Raw genomic sequence first — 26,542 nt, 5'->3', positions numbered from 1 at the left:
AGCTCCCTGCAAAAATATTATACGCAGGAAATGTATAAATCATTAGTTAAGTCAATGGTTTTTTTTGTGTTTATTGAGAATAGTTAATGACCCTATTGTAAATGTCCATCGCTAACTTGAAGCTTTTTGGTGCTGGCTTTTCTTTTTGTTGACTTTTTCTTCCTCTGAGCTCTTTTCTCAATCCTCTGGAAAGCTTTTAAGTTGGCAGCACCTTGACAGCTGTCACCTATACCTCCATTTCTCTCCCCGTCTCCTCCCAGGGCAAGTCACTGACAGGCAAGCGACTGACGGGCCTCATGCAGTCGTCCTGACAAGGCCTGGAAAGAGAGTAGGAGGAACCATACCCAGAAGAGCTGCTTACCAGTGGGTAGCAGGTGGAAAAGGACCCTGGGGTGCGTGGGTGTGGCTGTGGGAGGCGGCTGAGGTGTGCCAAACAAGCTGAGACCGCTGGACTCCAACGCCGACCACGTCTGGAAACTCACCTCAGAATCAGTTCGAGAGGACTGACAGCATGCAATAAGTCACCCGACCTGACACCAGGACAGTGCTGTCACAGTGTAGAGAACAACGCTACTCTTCTTAGGGGGTTTCTACTCAAAACGCCTGCACCAAACAAGACCAGGTTCAGATGTTTCTCTTTCTCTACTATCTACACTCATGTTAATATGGTAGCTGAGGAGGCTATTGCTTTACTTTCAGTGGTATAAACATGGAATGCTTGAATGCCTTTGACCGATGTCGAAATGAGACTTAGATTTAATGCTGTAGCTAGCTGTTTTATCTCACGTCACTCACTAGAATGGTATACTGGAAAGAAGCACACGGGGAGGGATTTACAGTAAACATCTGCACTTGAACTGATGCCACACTGCCTGATTTACTGATAGGACAGGTAAACATAGTACACTAGATTTTTAGGAAAAGGACATTTCAGATCAAACTCACTATTGTATGACACAAATGAGCCCTCTGCATGTCCACTACTTGTTTAATGTGTCACTGTGCGTGCGCACGTTTCACTTCAACACGATCACAAGGTTCCCTTTGTTAGAACAAACGCTGAAATCAGTGCATCCGTGAGTAACTCGCAACTAGGAAAAGTTCCACTTCTGAGTGGGAGAAAATGCATCTGAGCGCTGTCATTTGTGCATCAGAGTTTATTGCAGTTGATGGAGTCTATTTTCACTTCAACTGCCTGTGTAGTTCGCAGGCTACAAAAAACTGCAGTATTTCTCTGTGTAGAAACGATGTCTAATGATGACATTGACTTTACACGCGTCATTACGTCCATGCGTTGGCTTATGTGAGTGATGACGACTGTGTTCATTTCATTTATCTGCAGATTTTCATGACTTGGGAAAAAAACCCAACCTGTTTCTTGTTTTAATGTGGACATTCTCAACTAGGAAATGTGACTTTCCCAAATTATATCCTTCCAAGTTTCCAGCTGTATAAATGCACCATTCAAATAAAATGTTTGCTACAGAAAAAAAGAGCAAACCCATTATGATATATGTGTTTAAAAAAATAAATAAATCTTCAAATAATCATAATTAATCCTAATCCACAATGTGATTTTTTGTTGATATTTAGATTTTGAATTCTTCTTACATGCTTGTTGAACACATTTCTACAGAGTTTTCAAAATCTCACCAGAATGAGTTGAGGTGTGTAATCTGGATGAAATAAGTTTGAAACTTATCGGCTCTATACTTTTTTGTGTAACCCACAGCTGAAACAAGGATATCATTTCTCTTGAACCCGACATTGTGGACACTCAGAGGTGAGATTTTGTCATAAGGAGGAGTAAGCTGATGGCTTTACAAAAAAAGAGGTATTACTTTGAGTGGATCAGATGTTAGACTTTTCTCTATCTTCAAAACATTCCACATCAGGCAGCCACAATGAGATTTAGTGGGCTGACTTCTAACCATGCTTCACATTATGTAAAGATGAAAATAAAAGATGAATGCACAATAAAATGAAGGAGGTTTGGTAATTTCTTTTTTTACTTCTTCGGGAAAAAGCTGTGAACTCCATCCTGATGATCCACCAAGCTTGCTTTGACGTGTTTAACTTTGGTTTCACCTGTAGTGGGTACATCTCTCCCTTAATGAATACACATTGCCCTCTAGTGGATTTGGAGTGAAAGTACAGGAAACTATAACTTCTTTGGTTTACGGATACAAAACCAAAACAACATGTCAAATTATTCCAAAATCCATTTACTATTTTGTACCATTAAAAATGTTTTTAACACCTCAAAAATTTTATTAAAATTAAACTCAAAATTAAGCTTGAATTAATCCTGTTTGAAACATTTAGGTGATTAGAAGAGGACACATGGTGATGTAGTGGTTAATGATCTCTCCTCACTGTGAGAATATCCCTTATCAATTCTGGGCTTGGTGACATTTTTGGTGTTGAGTTTGCATGTTCTCCCTGCGCATAGGTTTTCTCTGTGTAACTGGTTTCCATCCACGGTCCAAACTTCAAAGTTTATCCCATACTTCTAACCTGCACAATTATATTGTGAACATGGTAGCGAACAGCATTTTTCAACAAAAGGTGACGTTTCTGTAACGATTCAAAATTATTTGCACGAGTGTTCAACCCTTGACAGGATGGAGTGGCAGAGAAGATGGGTGGATGATGCATCTATTTTACATAGATGTCTTGGTGAGCACCGACACACTTTGGTTATTTAATAAACAATTACTTTAGAAGGATGATAGAGCTTCATATATTACCCAGCAGCAAGCAACAAATAAAATGCTCATGTTTTGTTATATTAAGAGTAAAATATAACCTGTTATATATATATACATCAAAAAGTGCAGTTGTTATATCTGGTTGAACTACAGTTAAGAGCAAAATAAAATCCTTTGAATTGGTTTTTGTAAAAAAAGCAGTCTCATGTTATTGATACTTCAAAACACATTAGTCCCGCGTTCGTCTTCACTAATTGCTTCTGCAGCTTCAAAAAGGACAGGACAAGGTCTGTGATGCTGTCAATAGTATATTTTAATAAACTGCTTCAGGGTTGTCAGTCACACCATGCAGAACAAAAATGTCCATGTCCTGCAGAAACCTTGTGCCTTCTGTTTGCCCCCCTGACTTCACTGACGAGTGACACCAGCTGCAGCTCCTGTGGAAAAGTTCCTCAACTAATTGTGGAACGTGACATTCGTTTTACACCCGACTCAAAACAACCTCATTACGTCTGTTAAAAGCATCAGTCTGGTTGGTGAATGTGTTATACAGATGGAGTTCCTACGGCATGACTGGTGTTTTCCAACGTGTTTTTCAGCGTCAATAAAATAACCAACAAATACAATGGAATATTCATTTCTGCTCCCCAAGAGTGTGCTGCAGAGAAGCCCAGCTTCACACACGTCTGAGTGACATGAAGGTTAAAAAACACACTGACTACACAACACCCATTTCTCTGTCAACAATCAGTTTAAGGGCAAAAGTCAACAATGTGAAGAATTGATGTGAATATTATCAACCCATTTTCAGGAAACAAGGTTTATGAAGGACATTTATAGAGAAAAATTGCAGCTATAATCAGAAACATTTCACAGATGTCTGTGTCACACTGGTGAAATGATCTTTCTTTTACCAGTTGGAGAAAAGTCACACGTTTACCTCTTCAAGAGGAACAAGAGAAGTCCATTTAATGTTCACTCATCACACATGTCCTAAGTACAACTGAAATACTGTTAGCACCTGGAGCCATGCACGTACCTGTAATGCATGGTATTAACACACCATGCATTACAGGTACGTGCTGGTGGACAAACTATTAAAAAAAAAAAAGAAGAAGTGAGAACTCACTGCGTGGCCGTGGCAGATTTATCAGGTATGGCTGTATATTGTAGTGACATTGTGTTTTTAGTTATATTTTGAATTAGGAGTCTTTTGGTTGTGATGTGTAGATAATTGAATGTTACTCTTTGCAGAAAAAAACATGGTCAGAACTTCACAAATTGTGGCTGTTGCTGCCATCTAAAATCCAAAATTGGGGACAACATATATCGGCCAATGAGGTATGTTAGTATGGGGTTGGAGAAGTCTTGACAGATTTAGAATCAAACAACCTCTCATAGACGCTCAGAAGGTGAATTAAAGATGGCTTTAACATGTCTCCATACACCCAAACACAAGCCCACACAACAAATGTTTCACGTTAAACCAAATGTATTGTTTGCAGGAAATTAAACTGGGATTATTTGACATAATCTGACCATTGCATTAAAACTGCTGAGATCATACTTTTATGCATTAAATGCCACAATGTTCAAGAGGGACGTAAATCCTTGTGGTACTGATGGGAGATGACACATGGACGAGTTATGCAGCCACAGCAGGGCAGGAGAGAGGCTGAACGCCCTTAATCTCCAGAGCCTTGTGGAACTGCACATCCATGGTCTTAGAAGACTTGGTGATCTTCAGGTTCTTCATACAACCTCTGAAGGAAGAGCTGGTCGAAAGAGCGGCCTGACGAACTCCATCTGAGACAGAAAGAAGACGTTTTACTTTTCTCTGTGTTGAAGTACTTTTTTTTTATTTATTTTTTTTAAGTATGTGTGCCCGGGGGTTCTCATACCAGGATATCCTCCGACGTAGATGGGGTCGTTGGTGTCGCAGGTGTTGGAGCGCGCGTTGGGACTCTCCGCCTGGCTCTGCTTCCCATCGACTGACAGCTCCGCCCTGTAGCGAAGCTTGTTGGCAGTGACGGAGTGCCACTGCCCGTCACAGAAGCCCTCCCCTTCAGGCATGTGCTCGGCAGTGAATCGCCCGGCGCCATTGTCAACGTGGAAAAGCAGCTAGGGGGAGAACACAGTGTTTGTGCATTCGTTAGTGCTCACATTTCTCTCATCTGTTTCTGAATGTGGACGGTCATTTGAAAAGGTAAGTACTACACAGTTCATTGGCAGACCGTCGTTGGCAAAGGCTGCAATCCTAAGGTTCACATTATTATGCTTCGCCATATATTTATACACTTTCTGTGGTTGGAATACTGAGTAAAAACCACTTCACACAACATCACGTGTGGGACGATTTCTCAGCTCAGGGCAGAAGCATCCTCTGCTGACTGCTAAGTAAATCCTCAGAAACCATTCAAACATGACTCCCACATAAACTGGTTCAATGAAATGATCAGATTTTGAATGGAGTAAAGAAACAGGTCAGGACGTGTTAATTAGTGAGCTTTGAAAACACAGGATGAAGGAAGGTAAAGCCTGGATCGTCTTCTTTTGTTTCTTTGTTAAGCTGCCAAAATGAGACTAACTCCCAGAATGCAGAACCGGCCCTTTAAAGCTTTGTTGCGTACCTTGCCCTCCACAATCTCAAGGCCGAGTCCATCATTGGCCTGGTTGCTGACGGCCAAAAGCACTCCGTTGGTCTTACTGGTTCGAAACTCCAAGGCTATAGACACATCCAAGCCCACTCTGTAGGAAGCAACTGGGACAGGAAAAAGAGATGGTCATTCACATTTCTATTCATGTTACTTAATTATCTAAATGTGCAAAACTTTATGAACGTAAACCCAAATGTACGGCTGGTCTTCCTCACCTGCTTTGAGAAAACCTGAGCCATCAAAGTAGGTGCCAGTCTCGGTGGCAACAAAACACCTTCCAACCATGTGACTGGAAGTGGGCGTGGCCATGTCCAGCTTGAAGTCCTCTGTGACGGACTCAACACGACCTGGACAGGGAACGAAGCAGAAGAATGAGTTAGGTACACATGTGACACTGTGACATTAAATCGACCATAAACTCACAAAACCAGGTCACTCTCATGTCTGTGAGATTTGACATTATACATATGCGTACCTGTAGCAGGCGACTTTACACTTACAGGACCTCCAACCATCTTTAGGTTACGGATACATCCGTTGATACTGTAGAGAATCTAGAAACAAATAGAAGTGGAACTAAACGGTTTGGTATTCTATCTATTAATCAGGGTACTTAACTATTGTCATTCATTAGCATATTGATCGTGTGACTTTTAAACATGTTTTTACCGGTCCAATTCTCTTGGTCGTGTAGTTTTGAGGTAATCCACCAACAAACAAGGTTCCCACCACATCTAACAAGTCCGCCTGGTAAAAAAGAAAAGAAATAGATTAATCGGCGTAAAGCTCCTCGAGAAAACATGTATGGCTTTCATATGTTTTATTCCCTTCCTCAGCTGTAGCTTCTTGCATTGGACATGTTGGATTTATGACAATACAAAAAATAATATACCTTCTTTGGACTGATCATCTGTTTACTGTAACGCCCGTCAACCACCAGGAGGCCGCGCTGCTTGTTACGACTCACACGGATCTAGACAAAGAGGGAAAACGTAATTAATAATTTCCCCTTTAAGCATCTGACCATGAGTGTGAGTTTGTGTAATGTGTGGCTTTTCCTTTGCATGATCCAAATGGAACTTGGGCTTGTGGCTTGTGTTTACTGACACTGATTACAGGAAGTGTACCTGTGCCACTGGCATTTCCAGTCGAGGGTCGTGGTTGCTTTTATTGCAGTGATTTTATTTCAGTGCCTACAAGCATGCAATACCAGCCTTCAGCCTTGTGAGGAATGATGGGGACGAACACGGTGCAGCTGAACAATAAATACGAATTAAAAAGTGTGAATGTTTTACCTTGTGCCAGTTCCCGTCATTGATGGAGAAGGGAACACAGCCAGATATGTTTCCATGACCGAGATCGTAACCCAGACAAACTTGTCCATCCTTGATCTACAAAATGACACCAGAGTGGTTGGAGAGATGAGATGATGATGGATCGTAATTGCTCTGCAGTGAACATCTGTTAGGATCTGCTGAAAAGTTACAGCCGTTTGAAGACTCAGAGTCATTTAGTGCTGTTTGGTCCATGATGTCTTTATACTACAATTCAGGTGAACCAAATCACATCAGAATTTATTCTAAACAGACTTAGAACTGCTTTTTGGGAACAAAGTTGCCCTCCTTGTCTTCAGACGGTCAACACTTAATAAAGGTGAATACACAAATCACGTCAGGTTTCACAGTCATAACATAACAGTCATTTCCATTTCTTTTGGTTAAAAATGGCTTTAAAAAAATGACAAAAATCTGTAAAAATGGGTAAAACCATCATAAATGTGGTAAAATGCTAAAAATAAATAAATAAATGAGGAGAAAACATGCACAACTGCTGAAAGAAGAGCCGAAATGGTCAAAAAAGCTCAAATGTCAAGATTGTTTTTGTAATGCTCAATAAGAAGGGCGAAACGGCTAGAATCAGATGCGAAAACAGCTGAAAATGTAAAGAAATGTTCGCCATCCTAAATTGTAATTGAAACTTCATGAATGCAAGTTTTTGAACATATATCAATACTACACATGAAACTCTAAGAGCTGCGTTAGCCTCATTTCAAAGGGAAATTTTTCTTGCAGCTCCACTTAAATTTGATTTGGTAGAAAGCGACAAAAACGGCTGTTTTGGTCGAAAAGGTTAGACAGAGCAACTGTCTCATTGTAAAACGCTGGCAGTGATGAATAGGAGGGGCAGAGGTCCTGGATAGACAGTGGTGGAACACAAGCTGCAGTATTCTCCCAGTAACTGCCATGGCAGCAGCATAGTGGTACTTTGGGTAACTATGAATAGGAAATGTCACGGCCGATGAGCAAGGTAACTTAACTATCTGCCGAAAGTTAAAAAAAAGATGACAAAAATGCTGTGATAAAAGACTTATTCTCTTGGAAACAGTTTTGTATGAATTACAGGAGTTGAGTAAGTCAAAGGTTCAAAGTTCAAGATAAAATAAACTTTTAGGTAGAGTTTATTTTATCCATGAGCAGGTTGGGATAGTTACCTGTATAGTAACAAAGTCGGCGTGGTTGATCCTCGCCATGTAGAGAACAAGACCGGATTCCTCCCTCGTCCTCAGCTCAAACTCCAATATCAGCCTGACACACACACACACACACACACACACACACACACACACACACACACACACACACACACACACACACACACACACACACACACACACACACACACACACACACACACACACACACACACACACACACACACACACACACACACACACACACATTGTAGAAGGATCTGGACACTGTACTTTCATTACTGACAAAAACCAACATTTATTATTTTTTTGAATACACAGATGCACGTAGCCGATCGTCCTGCACCTCAGACAAACTGATCTGATCACCTGAAGTCATTCTGCTCAACCTGATTTTCCAATACTGAGAATCGTACATTGCATTTTTTAGTGTACATACACTGTTTGTATCTTTCCAACTGTTTTTTGTTTTTTGTTAGTCTGGGAGGCAGACTGGTTGCTTCGGGGATTGGTCTGGTGAACATGTTCACTTTTTTAACACACTGTTATTTATGCAGTGGAAAGCTATGGACGAGCAAAAACTATCACTCACTCACTTCTGCTGTACTTTTATTTATTTAGAAATGTGCTCCAGACTGAGGGAAAACACACACACAGACAGACAGATTGGGGTTTTCTGTGTAGACTACGCTACAAGCAGGAGGTCTATACCTTCAACTTTGGAGGATCATACAGTACCTCTTGTGTTAGTCCATTTTCACACCATTTCAGAGGCAAATATATTCCTATTTTACTACTTTTACCTCATACTGGCTGCTTTATGGATTTCTATGATGTGTACAAAACAAGCCAATGTATAACATAAATGAGGTTCAATGTGACCCCCACAAAAATAAGAACAGGAGATTTATTTACTGTGTCTGAAAAACAATCCGTTTTTTAATACATTATCACAGAATTATATCCTTATATAATATTAATTCAATATTAAAGATTCATTGTAAGCATTTCCTTTGCTGCAACTATACATTTATCTAGAAACAGTTTTATCAATGGACTTTTTATTGCTGTATTTTCACAAACATTAGGTAAATATATTTTACCTCACTCACTTCAACAGCTTCAGCATTGACTTAGGCGTTTATTTTTATTATGATTACAGTGTTGACGGTGGGAATTTCTGTCGCCACTCCTCCGGCATTAGCATATCTTGAAAACAACACTGTCAACATTTTAACAACACTGGCCGTTCAGTAAAGCCATTCCATACACTATAAGCTGGAGAATAAAATAGATATTGTTCTCAAACCAACCTCTCTCTGACTTTGGTGTCATCGAAGGCGAAGCTCATGTGGCTGTTTCTGGTGAGTCCAAACTGATAGGCCTTCTCCAGGGCTGTCGGGGCTACAGCTGATGCACACAAATCCTGGAGATTGGACATAATATGTCAGTTACGCTGACAGGGTCTCAGCACGCTGCTCTGGGTGCCTCTTGTCAACAGTAAACCTTAACACTCAGGTGGAACACATGCCAATCACACTAATGGGGCCCCTGCCTCTGAAGTGCCGGGACCCTGAAGGCTCGGTCAGTCGCATCTGCTCATCAAATAATGCCACACAGAGAAAACAGTGGTTTAAAACACATGCACAGTCTATGAGATTCATGTCGATATGTAACAGAAATAAATGATCATTTGCAGGTGCAGTATGTAAATAGTAAGTGTTTATATTGGACTGAGCTGGATCAGAGAAGTGAAGCACAGTCAGGGGTCAAACACCTTTATCTTTATTTCAATGTACATTCTGACAATATTGACTTTTAATGAACCCAGTTTTTACAAGACAATCCATTATGAACACTGTAGAGTTTATTAGTTGTTTTTTGTTGGTGTTGTTAAGACTAATGTTGGCAAAAGGCTGTTGCTTCATTAGTTGCACAATGGTAAGAGCCTTCATGTTTTCATGAATAGAAAAGCTTTTATTCCAACACCGTTTCATTCACAATCAGCGAGCTGGAGCGTTGCAGATCTGTGTCTCGGAGTCGCGTCATGTCTCCGCCCACAGCGGGCAAATTAAGAGAGAGACACTTACTTTCAATGAAAAAAAAAAAGTCAATGCCTTTTTGTGGGTGTAATTTTACACAATGTAATATCATCCTACATTTGACACTCATGGAGAGAGCTGGTTAAGGTAAATTTTTCTACAGCACATTTAAATTAGAGTGACTATATTTTAATCTTCAAAAACATGGACAAACAAGAGATTATAATCTGAAAAACTCTTTTAACAGAACACATCTTGTTTTTTTATCCATTAATGTAAATAATAAAAGCAGTAGCCCCAGAAAATATACTACTTTAACAAACTAAAACTATTTACACTTCAATCTGTAGTTTTAAGTTCTGAGGTTTCTCAGACCTTGATCAGACACTGACACATGAGTGTCTGTTTTGCAGACGCTGCAAATCGCACTGATTTGACCTGAACAGGGCAGTGAAAGGTAAAGTTGTTCTTGAGTTCCTCTAAAACGCAAAACTTGATTTTAGTGGGCTGCTCAGATACCGAGAGGGCTGCTCCCTGTTTGTGTTTAAAGCCTTTTGGAAAATGTGTCACACGCAACAAAGTACTGTAATATTTTATGTGAAGGCAATTTAAGTGCATGTTTATTAGTACATTTTGAAGAAAAAAAAAGACTTTGCCATGAATTTATGAATGGTGACCACAAACTGGGTATATATATATCCATGGATCCTTCTGAATAATTCATTCTTGTGTGTACTTTCATTTAATTTCAGTCATTTCACTGGACCAAATACTACAACCGCTTTCTCCAACTTCTCTTTGCTCATGCCGTGCAGTTCACCCAAAGACCACAAGGTGTCACTCTTGGAATATATCAACCCTCATTTTATTTTTGTGACTTCTTTCTGGCTTTTTTTCTTCTTCTCCTCTCATACCTCTTTTCTATCTGGTCCAAGTCATCCTTTATTCTGTCGTTTCATCTCACCCAGCTTGTCCTCCCATCTGCTACTTTCTTCTCTTCTCCTCTTTCATGTAATTTTTTATTCTATTCTCTTCTTGCCTGTTATCCTCTCCCCAGTTCTTTTATACAAGTATTATCCTCTTTTCCTCCTGTTTTGTTTACAGTCCTTCATGTTTTCTTCTTCTATTAGAGCCAGCTCTTCTTTCTCCTTGCTCATGTCGTATTCTTACTTTCTTGACCATACGATCTTTCTTCTTTTTTCCTTATATGTGGTAAATGGGGGAAAGTGTTTGTCCTATTAATATTTTCCTTCTATGGATCTGTTTTTGGTCGATTCCTCTAATAATACACCGCCACTTTATAGCCTTTACTTGTGCTCATCCTGCGACCTCAGTTACTGTATCCTCCCGAGTCCTCCAACATTGTTCTACAATGTTTCCCGTTTATTTACCTTTCTTCAGTTTTCCTATGCACACCCTCCTTTCACTCTCTGCTAACTTTTTCCAATTTGTCCCAACCCAACATTCCCTCCCTGTACTTTGTTTCTTCCTCTTTTTGTAACGTATCATATCTTTTGTCACCTGCGACCACCTGAAGCATTTCACGTCCTCTTTTTGTTCTCTTTCCAGGACACATAGTGGAGTAGTGTTTTTCACTGGAGTCTCAAGGACCCTGGTTCGAGTCTAGGTTTGGCTTGGAGGCCTTCCTGTGTGTGCTTTTCAGTCCACTGTGTGTGCCTGCATGGGTTTTCCTCCGTACTTCAGTTTCCTCATATCTGATGTCGCCCACCCCCTCACTTTTCCTTTCTCCAGAACCTTCTGTCACCTGTCTGCAAGTCTCACCTACTAAGTAATAAAGCTGCTTTGGAGTAACTTCAGCATGAGCTTGAGACAAAGTTAGTGTGTGTGTGTGAGAGAGAGAGAGAGAGAGAGAGAGAGAGAGAGAGAGAGAGAGAGAGAGAGAGAGAGAGAGGGCCTGGATCTGTGAGTGTATGTGTGTCTCAATCTCCAATCCACTCTTGTTCCCTTTCAAGGGAAGACATTCCCCACACCGTGACCTTGCTTTGTTACAGCTGACACTCACCTCTTATCGCGCTTCGTCCTCATATCCGCTCCTCCTCCTCAACCACCCTCTTTTCTCTCTTTCTTATTCTCCTCATCTAACAAAAGGCAGACGCCACTTGCTCAGAAGCCCTTTCCTTCCCCTCTCCTTTCATTCTTCTCCCGTTTTCTCTCCTCCATCTTTCCATTAAGCCAACAAAAGGCAAGCACTGCGCCGTCCCCTCTCTTTCCTGCCTTCCTCCATGGCTGCACCTTTTCTCTTTGGCTGTCTGTCCTCTTTCATCCTCCTCTTCTTCTTCCCTCGCTTTCTCTCATTCTCTCATCCCCTCTGCGTCTTTCCATTAAGCTAACAATAGGAAGACGGTCCTCCATTCAGGTCTTTGGTTGGAGGTCACACCAATAGAATCTGAAGTAATTTAGTGCGTGCGTGTGTGCGTGTGTGTGTGTGTGTGTGCGCACGCGCGCCTGTATACCGCGTCAGAGCTGGGATCCTGTGTAGCAGTGGGCGGTGCTACAGCAGTGGGCACAGTAGGGGTGACAGCAGGTGGGGCAGGGGGCGTGGCCTCCTGCAGGTCAGCGGTCACAGAGCAGGAAGGAAGGGAGATTAGCAGCAGCCGCAGAGCCGGGAGTGAGACAGCGTTGATGACAAGTACAAACAGGAAACAGCAACACGTAGGCAGCAATGTCAAGAAGATAAGTCAGAGAATGGAATGAAGCATCATTAAGAAGTACACGAAGCAAAAAGTGGCTGCCATCACTTGTTATGCTTACCACCACTTTCTTTGTTATGATTCCAATAGGAACAATTTTGCAATCAAGGAATCCTAAATGAGAACTGAGAATACACTTGTAATTAATTGCGATCTTTGCCATATATTCTTTAACAATATAATAATGTTTAGCTTTACTTAAATCAAAGTGCAGGTTACTTTATCGCAACCACCAACTATATCTTCTTTTTTTAGTTTGTATTTGGCTTCTCATCCTCTAAAATAAAAATAATTAAACACAAAGTGTTACTTTTATGAAGGAATAATTGATGTCTGAGCTGATCATATCGGATTGAACTAGTACATCTAATGTGTTGATGAATCAGTATCTAAAGGTATATTGTATTGATATTACAATTCATTGTGTTTGTGAGCAATTCGAGACCAGAATTCTAACAGACTAAGTATTACCACATTTCTCATTATTAATAAAAACCGCAAGTTAAAAAGATATACACTTGTATCCACAGTGAGGTCAGAGACTTATTTCTCAGAGAGTCACAGTGTTGGCGGGTTCCTGTTGAGCCTCTTCAACCTGTCGACTGGCGTTCACTCACTATACCATGAATCAAAGGTACAGAATGCGTCTGAGTAGAAGGAGATAAAGAAGCTCTTTATTCAACACATGCTGAGACTGTTGTCTTCTGTCAGCAGTGATTGAACTTCATTCTGACAATACCCTCTTAGTGCTAATGAAAAATGCATACATCAACCCGGGTGTGGAGTTCACTCTGCGGAGAGCTGCACCTCCAGTCTGTCCCAGTGAAATCTACAAAAGGGCGAATTCCGAATACTGTGAATGTGTGAATTTGCCCTGATGTATGTTAAAGATTAGAATGCAGAAAACATGTATATAAATAAAACCGATGATTATAAACTTGAAAAGCTGCTAAACCATAAAAAATAACCCAAAATGCCATGCCTGTAACACAATGTCAAGTTTAGCTTTTAATGAAGATCAGACAAAAAAATGACTTTGTAACAGTAACAAACCCAGAAGGAACATTGTTCCCCTATAATCTGCAAACTGCAATGCTGGTGAAGGAAAAGTCACTTCTTTTTTCTTTCTTTTATTTTTTAAAACATCTCAAATATCTTTTCCACTCCAGTCTAGTGAGGCACTTTGTTGTACACTGTGATGTGTCGTAGCCTTATTGAAAACCTGCCTCAAAGTTAATGTTATTAACCAAAACCACTAACTCTCTAAGCACGAATTTTACAGAGAGATTCCTGCAGTCACTACTGGTTAACATGTAGACGGGGACTAAGAGAACTACAGCTCCTCAAAGCCTGCGGTCTATATCATAAAACAGATGAACGCACATCCTATAAAGCAACAAACCGCAGAGTTATAGCTTAGCTGGCAAAGATCTCTGGCGCCGTGTTTCATGATCAATGTCCCCTAAGAGCTGTAGTTTTGCAGCTAACTGGGTAACTGATAACCTATGGCTCCTGCAAGACATATAATACATTAAATATGTGAAATACATCCTGCCCATGCTGGTGCTACGAGTACGAAATGAATAAGTCACCGCCTGCCAGCTTCTTAGCATAGTGGCTAAATGTTAGCTCAGAGTGTTTGGCTCCAGTGTGCTCGTAAAGCATCAGGCGGCATGCACAGTTAGCCTAGCACAGCATCGTGGCTCTGGCCTGTATGACAGCCTGCCAGAGGTGGAGTTTAGTGACTCAAGGCTAAAGGGACTATAAAGAAGAGTTAATGGGCTGTGCAACTGCTGTGTGATGAATCGCTGAGCTAACACGCCGGGCCACGGCTGCATTTCATCACAGGGAAATAGGTGTGTGTGTGTGTGTGTGTGTGTGAATAGCAGAGTCAGAGAAAATAATAATGATAACAATACAGTGTGCTGGGACATCTGTGCCTTTTCATAAAAGTGCATACTGGCACGTGTACTGTATTGCAGAATGTATTGCAGATAAACTTCCCGTTTATATTGTTTTGTAAATGTGCCAGCTGAGGATAAGCTGCCCAGGCAAGAGTAATGGCCAGTGCAATAGTGTAATTAAGAATAGAACTTTTTCCCCCCATATATTTCATGCAACTTTTATGACACTTTCTGTTGAAAAATATTACAGAAACAAGTCACATCCATGTCTCTTAAATAGTAGAGGTGTGCATGCGTGTTGATAATTGTTTCTACTCACAGGTGGAGGTGGTGTGGCAGGAGCAGGGGTTAGAGGAGGAGTCAGTGGCTTAGACATCTCTTTCTCCGCCTCCTTCTCTTTCTCTTTTTCAGGCTCCTCCACTTCAGGGAGAAGAGGTAGAGGTACTGGTGGACCAAGGTAGGGGCACTGGCCGATTTCAGCATTCTCAAATGAAACAGGCTGGGAGAAATCTGACAGACTAAGAGACAATAAATAATAATAAAAAAACAACAAAAACCAAGATATAAGACAATCTCACATATAATATGTCAATCTACATGTTATTGTTTAGTCACTGAAATGAGTGCTTCAGCTGTGGGCCTATAATGAGAGACACTGAGACAAAGTCCGATGTAGATTAGAAGGAAGTGACAGTGTCGGGGGTTGATGGGGGCAAACGAGCTGAGCGATAGACAAACAGACGCAAACATAAACACAAGGATGGGAGGATGTAATTTGAGTTATGACTATGTTTATGATGTCTGACAGTTCTATTACTGCTATTCACGCAGAAAGGAGACAGTGGCTTTATCATCATCATCATCATCAACACCACCATCATCACTTCCTGCATCCGTATTAACTACTCCTTAACTCAGCAGTGCATGATGTCAAAATGAGTCCTGTGGCATCGAGTCACAGCGAAGCTCTAAGTTTAACTGCTGATACAGCAAATCTAAGTCTGTGTTTCAAAAGAAATCTCTGACTATGGCCGACTTTGTTTTTGCAATGTCGCAGTGTTGTGGTGTTCGCCTAAAAGTTGCTCTTTTTTGGGGCACATATGACTAATGAGACGATTTCTTCTTTTCTTTACTTTGAGACATGAACTGAGCCAGTTCAGGTTGATCTTCTACGAATCCTTCTGGTTTTGAATACAACATACAACTCATGTTTAGTCAGGCCATAACAATTATCAATTATCTAATATAAAATTATCTAAGTAAAATATGTTGTGCTATTATTTATGGATTGTTTTTCAAAAATGCCATCCAACAAGTGAAATTATCAAAAACACCTAATTCCTTCGGAAAATTAAAATGAACTAAATTGAGTTAGTCAGTGGTCTGGTTGTACGGAGAGACAGAGGTTTACGTACACAGAATTGACCATCAGGTTCCAAATACATCCCTGGAACGGGACATTGACCCTGTTGGACGTCTGCTCCACTTCAGCAGGAATACCACCGAGGAAGACACGCTGCAAGCCTATTGGCTGATCATGAGGCAGCGCCGTTTCCCGTTTGGCCTCCTCATCCACTTGGACTGCAAAAGATCTAATGGAACGCAGAGAAACATGTTTATCAGACGGAAAAAATCTGCAACAATACCAAAAGCTCATCGGTGGTTGAACATAAACTGAACCCAGACACAGACACTACTAACCTGCCAGGTAGCCTCTCTATGCGCAGTGAATGCTCCCTGCCATCGTTCAGGATGCCTTGGTCTGGACGCCTGATGACACGACGTGGGCTGCTGTTACCCAGAAACAACATGACCTCCAGAGAGCCTTTGTTCAACATGACTGAGAGGAAGGGCTGCGAAAAAAAGGGAGAAACATTATTAACTTTGGAAATCTCCACAGAGATCAAGCGGAAAGGAAGATGAAATAAAAGACTTGAAGGCCACCCTGTGATGTTGTGATTGGTCCTTTTCACTTCACAGTGAGGAGTTCCGGGGAATTTCTGTGCAGAGTTTACATGTTATCCCTGTGTGTGTGTGTGTGTGTGTGTGTGTGTGTGTGTGTGTGTGTGTGTGTGTGTGTGTGTGTGTGTGTGTGTGTGTGTGTGTGTGTGTGTGTGTGTGTGTGTGTCGGATTTCCTTCAACAGTCCAAAAACATGCATGTAGGATCAATTGGCGACTCTATACAGCTTGTAGGTGTAAATGTCAGTATGTGCCGTCAGTCTCTGTATTTGTTAGTTTCAGAAAGTGCCCTCACCCAAAGTTGGAGAAGACGGATGAGTTAATGAGAAGGGCTTGGTGTTTCACTATTAATACTACAGCACCTAAAAAGTCATTTCAATCAATATTAATGGTTGATTATTACACAAGAGGACTTGATCAAGAAAATTATTTGGAAAATCCAACCAAAAAGTGGATTAAAGATTAATTCCAGCAAAAAAGCAAAAGTGGGAATTCAAAGAGGCCTTATACGCTTCACATTTGGGTTTTTTATGCTTTGTGCAATGGGCATTTTTAAAGGAACTCTTTTACTGGTGTGAGTAAGTCAAAATCTTCTTGACTTCATATGTCAGATGCACAGTTATAAAGCATTTTCCAATAGTTTCAATGTGAAAAAAAATGTGTTGAACAACATGAACATTTCCCCACCCATGTCTAAAGTCTATAAATGATTGTTGGCAAAAAGAAAGTAAGGGTCAAAAAGGGCACATATGAACAAAGATAAGAAGTGAAGTGGGGGTGGGGTGGGGGGGTCACAAACAGAAGGGAAGACAGATAGGATTAGAGCACAGAAGAAGCAACAAGGAAAGTGGAGATGAGTGGGGGCAGATAGGAGGTATACAGAGAGAAATTGGGGAAAATAAGAGAGGTAAGAGGAGTGGAGAGAAGTAGGGAGCAGGGAGGAAAGGATAACAAGAGATGAGAGGAACGGAGAGGAGAGGATAATAGGGGGACGAGATGAGAGGGCAGAGAGCAAAACAGCCAGCGAGATAGAGATGGTGGGAGAGGGAGGGAGAGAGAGAGAGAGAGAGAGAAAGAGAGAGAGACAGTGAGGTGCAAGAGAGCAGTGGTGCAGGGTCAGGCTAATTTGAATTTTAATTCACTGTGTGCCAGAGGGCGAAGTGGGAGACAATTTACCACCTGAAAATGGAATTTCAATTTGAGGTCGGGGACAAATTGAACTGAGATGTAGCTACAACATGCCGCTCGCTGCGCGCTGTCTCACACACGGATGGAAAAGCACACTTGCGCGCACACAAGTGGACAAACCTCACACATATAGACAGAGGCAGAGAATTACAGATAAACTGACGCGTACAAAAATGCATACACTGAAGGAAACGTACGCAGATGCACATACAGATCAAGACAAGCACAGACCTGAATACACACACACGCACGCACGCACGCACGCACGCACGCACACACACATCTCTATATTCTATAGTTTAAATGCTTTGGAGAATTGAAGAAAGAAAATAAGATAATGGAAAAATGTCCAAACTCATACCAGAAGTCTCAAATATAAGGCACACAGGCTGAAATCAACCTGCTAGAAGGGCCTAATCTAGCCTATTGGCGACCCTTTACATTTCTCACATTCACACCTATTGGCAGTGTTGAGACAGAAATGAAACTGTAGAAAGAAACAGGAGTATCCAGAGAAAAGCCACGGACACACGGAAGAACATGCAAACTCCACAAAAAAAAAAAGCTCCCTCAAACTGAACCAAGAGGGAAAACCACCACGACATCACCGGCCTTTAAGGTTAGAAGACAAAACAAACCACTGAACAGGCTTTTGCAGCAAGATAAAAGCTTGTGCCATTGCTGCCACTTTGCAAGCAAAACATAGATTTAAGAAAGAAATAAGTGTTCTGAGAAATGCCAGTGAATTTTAGTCCAGAGAGAAAAAACTAGGATTTCAGATTGCTTTTTTTTTTTTTAAAGGGTGCATCACATGTCAACATTTTCAGAATGCACTTTTATGTTTTTGCACTAAAACTAAGACAAACCTTTGTAATTTATTTATTTAGTTATTTTATGAGTCATTTCTGTCACACAAATCAGATTATTTATTTGAAAAGACCAGTGTTTTATACAAATGTTTCTCACAGAAAGCAGAAAGGAACTGTGAACATCTCTTACGTCCACAAGCATTGACGCTCCTACACTTTGCTCATTGTCCTGTGAGTGGCTGAGCCAAATATTTCTCATCTTCCGTCCTCCATCTCTCCTTTGTGGTAACCTTTTCCTGTTACGTTTTTAAAGCAGTTTTCAGTCGCTTCTCTCCTGAATCCATTCTCTCTGCTCTGCATTTTCCACCCACTACGACTTCTTTTAAGCTTTTCTCTTTCTCCCATCCTTCCTTTCACCTCTAAATCTCCCCTCATCCCTCTATCCTTTGTCTCCCGTCCCTCTCCTTCACCCTCTGTCTCTCCGTCCCTCGCTAAAACAGCCATTAGTCAGGGCCAAGTTGAGTTGATGGTGTTTTTAACCTCGCTTAACCTTTCTCCAAGCACACACGCCCACCTGAGAGTATGCACACTTACACACACGCACCCCAGCCCCAACGCGTGCGCACACACACACACACACACACACACACACACACACACACACACACACACACACACACACACACACACACACACACACACACACACACACACACACACACACACACACACACACACACACACACACACACACACACACACACACACTGTCAGCATAGTTAGTAAAAAGAGATTTATGTGTCTAACAACCAGTGATGATGGATAAGCTAAAGGTAACCTGCTGTCCTCTCACATGCACGCACGCAGGTGTTGGGATTTATGGTTGGTTATTAGCATTAAATTACTGTAAGTAATAGATTACTGAAAGTAATCACTAGAAGTAATTTATGAAAAATTTTAATTATTAATGGAAGTAAACGGTCATTTACTCATTAACAACTCCTAAAGTAATTGAGTAATTACTTAAAAAGAAAAAAAAAATGAATAAATTATCAAAAATAATTTATTAATTTTTTTTTCTTTTTAAGTAATAATAAATTATCAAAAATAATTTATTAATAAAAAAATATAAATTTGCATACATTTCTTATTTATGTATTAATAAGAAATCGGGGCACCACCAGATAAACTGGAAATAGCTAATACCAAAATATCAGTCTCGTTTGTAAAAAGTTTATTTAAGTTAGTTAATATTTCTGCATAAATTATAACAATCTTAAATAAATTGGAAGGTGTGAGATCCGAGCACAGACTGTTACAAACCAGTGAATTGTCAACAATAAATACACAATAATCACCAAGAAATATACAATTCAGCTAACAGGCGTTTATTAACAAAATGTATTAATGTGTGTGTGTGTGTGTGTGTGTGTGTGTGTGTGTGTGTGTGTGTGTGTGTGTGTGTGTGTGGTCTGGAGTGAGTGGGTGTAATGACCTCGAACGTCCACCAGGTGGAGGCAGACTTCGGCGCGTCATGTGCGAGGACGGTCTCGGAGCGAGGCAGTCTACCGAGGGCGTAACGAACGGACTGAAAAGCACCGTCCGTGGTTCTGTTGGTTCTGGGAGGCGGTGGTAACTGGTTGTTACCGGGTCTGAATTCAGCGTCCTGAATTCAGAGGCTTGGCTTCAGCTGCAGGAGTGGACAGCTGAGAGGATGATTTTGGAGAGGAGACGATGGCTCTGGTCTCCGGAATCCCCCAAAAAACAGGAAAAATAGAGGAAAACAGAAGATGTAGTCCAAACTGGGTCCTGCTCGTCCAGCGGGCTGGCCTTGATGTTTCTTCTGTTCTTTTGCTCTCTTTACCATCCTGAGGCAAGCAGAGACTTGTGTCTCCCTCGATGATCAGATTGAGAAGCCGAGGGTGTTGGTTGGAAAAGTTTCTCACCAGGGTGAATTTTGGACCCCTGTGGTGTTCGGGTCGGATTCGACCATCCCCATTGGTTATCAACCTGGGGGGGGGTCGTAAAACTGGCTCGCTCACCTGCTGTTTTATGGCCTGTTCATTGTCCCTGGTGATTCTCCTTCGGGGGAGGATGCTTGGAGGAGTTCACTGGAATCTTCAGCCCAACACAGGTACGCACGCAGGCACGCACGCACCCCAGCCCAGTCCCCGAACCCCAAATCAATAACCAAAGATTTTTATTTTGTAACCAGAGTTGTGGGGAAACCAGAGCACCGTTCTTGGAAAGAAACCTTCTTGGCCTCTTCCACTGTCTCTCTGGCCTTCTTCTCCCATTTGTCATTGTTCAGCTCATTTTGAAGAGCCACCACCAGGTGCCGCTATTCTTGTTTTTCTCGGCCTGGATTTCCTCCTGTAAGAGCTTGTTGGCCTCCTCTAGCCTGACATTGTCAGCGTAAATGATCTCCTTCTCAGCCAACAGGGTGGAGTACTGGGTGTGGAGGCTCTCAGCATGGGCGTCCCCCTTTTCATTGAGCAGCTTCTTCTCATCCAGAAAGATCTGGTTCTCATCCATCACTGCATTGTACTGAGTATGGGAGCTCTTCTTCTCATTCAGCACTGCATTGTACCGAGTATGGAGGCTCTCCTTCTCATTCAGCACGGCATTGTACTTAGTATGGAGGCTCTCCTTAACAATCAGCACTGCATTGTACTCATTTTGGAGGGTCTTGTTCTTATCCAGCAGGCTGTCCTGCTCATCCAGCAGGATCACGATGTCATCCAGCAGCTCCACCTTATTATCCAGCAACTTCTTGTTCTCATCCAGCACTGCATTGTACTGAGTGTGGAGGGTCTTGTGCTCATCCATCACTGCATTGTACTGAGTATGGAGGGTCTCCCTCTCATCCATCACTGCATTGTACTGAGTATGGAGGCTCTCCTTCTCATTCAGCACTGCATTGTACCGAGTATGGAGGCTCTCCTTCTCATCCAGCACGGCATTGTACTGAGTATGGAGGCTCTCCTTCTCATCCATCAGTGTATTGTACTTAGTATGGAGGCTCTCCTTAACAATCAGCACTGCATTGTACTCATTCTGGAGGGTCTTGTTCTTATCCAGCAGGCTGTCCTGCTCATCCAGCAGGGTCACGATGTCATCCAGCAGCTCCACCTTATTATCCAGCAACGTCTTGTTGTCATCCAGCACTGCATTGTACTGAGTCTGTAGGCTCTCCTTCTCAGCCAGCACTGCATTGTACTGAGTGTGGAGGGTCTTGTTCTCATCCATCACTGCATTGTACTGAGTATGGAGCCTCTCCTTCCCATTCAGCACTGCATTGTACTGAGTAAGGAGGCTCTTCTTCTCATCCACCAGGGTATTGTACTTAGTATGGATGCTCTCCTTCTCATCCACCAGGGTGTGGTACTTAGTATGGAGGCTCTCCTTCTCATTAAGCACCGCATTGTACTGAGTATGGAGGCCCTCCTTCTCAGCCAGCACTGCATTGTACTGAGTGTGGAGGGTCTTGTTCTCATCCATCACTGCATTGTACTGAGTATGGAGGCTCTCCTTCTCATTCAGCACTGCATTTTACTGAGTAAGGAGGCTCTTCTTCTCATCCATCAGGGTATTGTACTTAGTATGGATGCTCTCTTTCTCATCCACCAGGGTGTGGTACTTAGTATGGAGGCTCTCCTTCTCATTCAGCACTGAATTGTACTGCGTATGAAGGGTCTCCCTCTCATTCAATACTGCATTGTACTTAGTATGGAGGCTCTCCTTCTCATTCAGCACTGCATTGTACTGAGTATGGAGGCTCTCCTTCTCCTTCAGCACGGCATTGTACTGAGTATGGAGGCTCTCCTTCTCATCCATCAGTGTATTGTACTTAGTATGGAGGCTCTCCTTACCAATCAGCACTGCATTGTACTCATTCTGGAGGGTCTTGTTCTTATCCAGCAGGCTGTCCTGCTCATCCAGCAGGGTCACGATGTCATCCAGCAGCTCCACCTTATTATCCAGCAACTTCTTGCACGCAGGCACGCACGCACGCACGCAATATTATTGATATGTGTATAGTCCTCACATTCAACAAAACCTAAAAAAAAATATAAATCCTAACTGCACACTTGCATACATCTAGCAGCTGATATGACAGGTGGCACATGGTGACAAAAAATAATGGCTCTAAGTATTAAGTATCACTAGGGTGACACAGTGTCGTATCCCAGCGTTGTGTACGCCCGTATTCGTGCGTGCAAGTGTGCACATGGGAAGTGTTTTTGGCTATGAGACAATCTCATCGACACAGTTGCCAACAGAGTCAAATCTCATTAATATGCACTGATGGAAACTTAATTCACTTATCGAAAAGCTGCTTGTGTGATTGCAAGTGTGTCTTGGCCGAGTCAGCAAAAAGCCAAGATCGCTACCTACACAACTACTGAAGTGTGTGTGTGTGTGCGTGTGCTTTATAATTTTGTGAATGGGTATTGCTGTGAGGGTTTATTTTAGGTAAAAAAAAACAAAACAATCAAATTATCCTGTTTTGCCAACAAAAACAAATTTCATTAATATGCACTTATGTAACTGTCCTTCACTCAGAAAGCGGGGACAGTGTTTGGGGCGCATTAGTTGCGAGCTGAACCCACCTCTCCAGATTGCCGCCGTCTCCTCTTTGAGTTGACGACGTTGGCGTTGCGAGCCTGTGGTGGGAAGAAAGATGTGACCAGTGATTGGTACCATTTACTACAACGTACACATTCCTGTGAAGTTTTGTGAGCAACAATCACGCATTAAAAAGATGCAAGTCGAGCTTGCAGTCTAGCTTCACGCAGATCTCCTGCCTCGCTGTTTTTTTAGTGACATCTAGACTCCATATATATCACTGCTTTAATGCTCCTCCCATAGTACTTTGTCTTCGCTGCCAAGCATTTTAAGATGCAGTTTTCTTTAAAGGCGTTTAAGGGTAGATGTAACCACTTGTAGAACTTGTAACAGAACTTGTAACTTGTCATCCCCTCAGTATGATCACAAAGTTCCTGTTCATTGCACGTCTGACATTTGCTCAGTCTGGTTGTTGGATCATATCTAACATGTACATCATTTCTGAGGCTCTCTGCTGTAGTTATGCAGATCGTGGCATAACAATGGAAGCTAAATATTTGAACCTGATTACAGGATGGCCCCACTTTTTCATATTTATTTTTATGAGAAAAAAAACCCTGTCTTTTTGGACAAACACCATATGATAACAGCATTTTCATTTTCATACATTTCCAAGCTATTTGCTTCATTTACAATTCAGATGTCATGCTCACCTAACATTTGTTTACCCCAAGTAAGTAGAACCGTGTTCAAAGGGGTGTTGTGTAACTTATAAGGACATAATCCAAACTATAACAATTCTTTAACAATTAATCTTTTATATTAAATCATGTTGTGCGATATTTTAGAAAAAACTGTTGACGTAAGAACTGTATAAGTATGGTATAGGTATAAGTGCAATATTCAAAATAAGCTATAAAAGATCATTTTTGGGGGCAGTCCATACTATGCTTTGAAAAAGCACAACCCATGAAGACACGAGTTACTCCAAATCCCTCTTTACATTTACTACACAACACCTGGGGATCTGTTAAGTTCAACTATCTTATCCATCCATCTAAACACAGAACCATCCATCCATGTCAATGTGCAGAGTGGATCATAATAAACCTGCTGGCCGATCGGTGACGCTCCGGCCACTGCCAGCAGGATGGTCCCGGTGTCTGCCAGAGTGCTGAATGAGAGGCTGATCTCTGTGTCGACTCCCAGCAACAGGCCGCTCAGTTCCATGTATCCCGGTTTAGAGAAACTGACTGTGTACAGGTTCTGTGGGACAGAGAATGAAACGTTGCTACATGCATCAGGATGTATCAATAGACAGACAAGCACTTTACACAACACCTATAGATGTATGGAAGCACTAAACAACTGTGAAAATAATGCTGACTCTGGATCTGATGTTTAAGTCGAGGTTTACTGATGTGTTGTAATACACTTGTAAACAAACAAACAAACAAACAAACAAACAAATAAATAAATAGATAAATAAATAAAACGTAATTACTTTCAATACATGCACACTCAAAAAAAGTCACTGATCTCAGGTCTACTCATCATGACATGATGCTAACTAATAAATCACCATGTTTTGGTTCATATCTATGTTTTAGCGCTTCTAATTTTGCCTAAAAAAATAAATAAGAGTGTACAGAAATGTGTGTCCCTGTAGGAATGTGTACGGCAAACACGCACAAGCACGAGAGAGACCTTCACTCTACAACAGTCAGCTCCAGGCAATGACAATCCTTCATACGCTTTTTCTTCTCTGTGTGAGCAGAGATGCATTTTTGTGCGGATTCAATATGCAAAATATGCAATAAACGAGTTCTATTGTAGATTGCATTACAGTGTATTTTTTTTTAATGTGTAACCAAACAAGGCACCGTTTGACTGGCCTTGGCCCTGCTGACCTTCCTGGTTTTTCATTCTTTTCATTTCATTTCTTTTTAGAAAATTACTTCATTGAATGAAAGTATGCAAATAGAAAGAGTGAATGGAGAATAAGAATGACAGAGCCATGCTCAAACTATAAAAAGGTGAAGAAGTAGGGCCAAGAATACCTGAACATAAAAGGCTATTCAGGCAACTAATAAATTGAAACCTTTTAAATCACTCGTACTGTATAGGCTGGATAGTTTGGCACATTCAATCACCTTCTAAAACATCGCTTTATCACCCATGTGGATTAATACATCTGTGATATGCAACTATTGTCCAGATAAGGTTATATTTTCTATGAAGCTACAAAACAAATATATTGTGAAGCTCCAGGTGCACAAATGAGCACAGGTCCTTACCTCGACATTACATCCTTTGGTCACGCCAGTATAATCTGAGCTACTGAGGAGATTATATGGAGTTCTGGACACTTCAATGTCATGCAGACAGCCAGCATACCTCTTCAGAGTCACCTCTGACCTGCAAGGAAGTTGCATTAAATTTAGCAAAGACAAGAGAGTCATAGCTGGGGGAATTTTACTTAATGGGCCTTATGGCCTCTGAGCAGAGCATTGTGGAATTAACAGTGAATCACTGCAACAGTGATGCTATTGCATCTTTTAACCAGAAGCAGAGAGGCGTCTGGATGCCATTAACAGGAATAATCTAACAAGAGCTTTTTATACAACATCATGTAATGTAGGAATCTATTTATTATCAAATTTGAACTATATCCAATCCAACAAAACGTTTCACTGTGATTGTAACTAGCTTCTTTTAGTGTAAACTTAATTTTTCAGCACTGTAAGGTTGCAACATCCATAACAATAATGAATATTTAGACAATTGTCAAATTCAGATTATGAAAGGACAGAAGGGATGATGTGAAGCTGCCACGTGGGGGCGCTTTCAGAGTCCAGCCGGGAAACAATCATAACACGTGAACTGCACAGGATCATCAGCATGGCGAGCCTTATGCAGAGATCAGATATCAACAGTTATGATAATATGTCTGACGATGATAATTCCTTTATTTACCTGGCTGTCGTGCAGTGAAAACAAAACATGAGGTTAAAACATTAACAAGCTTCATACATTTTCTTGCAAAGCTACGTTAGCTCTTCCAATCTGCTCATGTTTAAATAGTTTAATGATAGACGAGGTGTGAAAAAAGTTACAAGTGATTTGAGGAGAAGGTGACTGCACTTGGTCAACAACTTCACAGTCTCAGTAGCAAAGTTTAATTGGAGCAAAGTTTCCCATGAGATAATAACTACATGCTTAAGCAGTCATGAACAACCTACTCACACTTTGAATGGAAAGAGCTCATTAGAGGATCCAGAACAAGCACGAGTGCCTAAAACCAATATGCAAAAAATATTAGAGCAGTTTGTGTACCTGTAGTTTCCAATCGTGGGCAACCCTCCAAAATAAATCTTCTGGTTTTCTTTCAGGTTCAGACCTGTAGCTGAGCCCTGCGAGGCGGCAACAATCTTGTCCTCCGCACTGCTGTCAATGTCCACCACGGTGACCGTGGCTTTGGAAAGAGGTAAAGAAACGTT

The 26,542-nt window shown here is 41.5% G+C and overlaps 2 protein-coding genes across 2 annotated transcripts in view; one reads left to right on the top strand and one right to left on the bottom strand.

Moving 5' to 3' along the window:
* Positions 1-1,997, top strand: part of LOC308126017 (regulator of G-protein signaling 6-like) — an 84,523-nt gene extending 82,526 nt beyond the window's left edge. The window contains exon 17 of the mRNA XM_080490094.1: positions 261-1,997. Coding sequence (XP_080346220.1) covers positions 261-311 — 51 coding nt within the window. The 3' untranslated portion in view covers positions 312-1,997. The remainder of the gene's footprint in view (positions 1-260) is intronic.
* Positions 1,998-3,002: 1,005 nt separating this feature from the next.
* lama2 (laminin, alpha 2) overlaps positions 3,003-26,542 on the bottom strand; it is a 194,450-nt gene continuing 170,910 nt past the window's right edge. Inside the window, exons 56-73 of the mRNA XM_080490875.1 lie at positions 26,379-26,517; positions 25,340-25,460; positions 24,153-24,308; positions 23,087-23,140; positions 16,218-16,369; positions 15,932-16,108; positions 14,836-15,034; positions 12,376-12,468; positions 9,173-9,285; positions 7,860-7,953; positions 6,664-6,759; positions 6,261-6,341; positions 6,038-6,115; positions 5,844-5,922; positions 5,584-5,715; positions 5,342-5,472; positions 4,613-4,832; positions 3,003-4,517 (exon numbers count right to left, since the gene is read on the bottom strand). Coding sequence (XP_080347001.1) covers positions 4,357-4,517; positions 4,613-4,832; positions 5,342-5,472; positions 5,584-5,715; positions 5,844-5,922; positions 6,038-6,115; positions 6,261-6,341; positions 6,664-6,759; positions 7,860-7,953; positions 9,173-9,285; positions 12,376-12,468; positions 14,836-15,034; positions 15,932-16,108; positions 16,218-16,369; positions 23,087-23,140; positions 24,153-24,308; positions 25,340-25,460; positions 26,379-26,517 — 2,276 coding nt within the window. The 3' untranslated portion in view covers positions 3,003-4,356. The remainder of the gene's footprint in view (positions 4,518-4,612; positions 4,833-5,341; positions 5,473-5,583; positions 5,716-5,843; positions 5,923-6,037; positions 6,116-6,260; positions 6,342-6,663; positions 6,760-7,859; positions 7,954-9,172; positions 9,286-12,375; positions 12,469-14,835; positions 15,035-15,931; positions 16,109-16,217; positions 16,370-23,086; positions 23,141-24,152; positions 24,309-25,339; positions 25,461-26,378; positions 26,518-26,542) is intronic.

The sequence above is a fragment of the Lipophrys pholis genome, assembly GCF_963383615.2.
Source record: "Lipophrys pholis genome assembly, chromosome: 21".
NCBI lineage: Eukaryota > Metazoa > Chordata > Actinopteri > Blenniiformes > Blenniidae > Lipophrys > Lipophrys pholis.
Note: the sequence above shows the minus strand (reverse complement) of the source record. Positions and strands in the feature narration are given on the sequence as shown.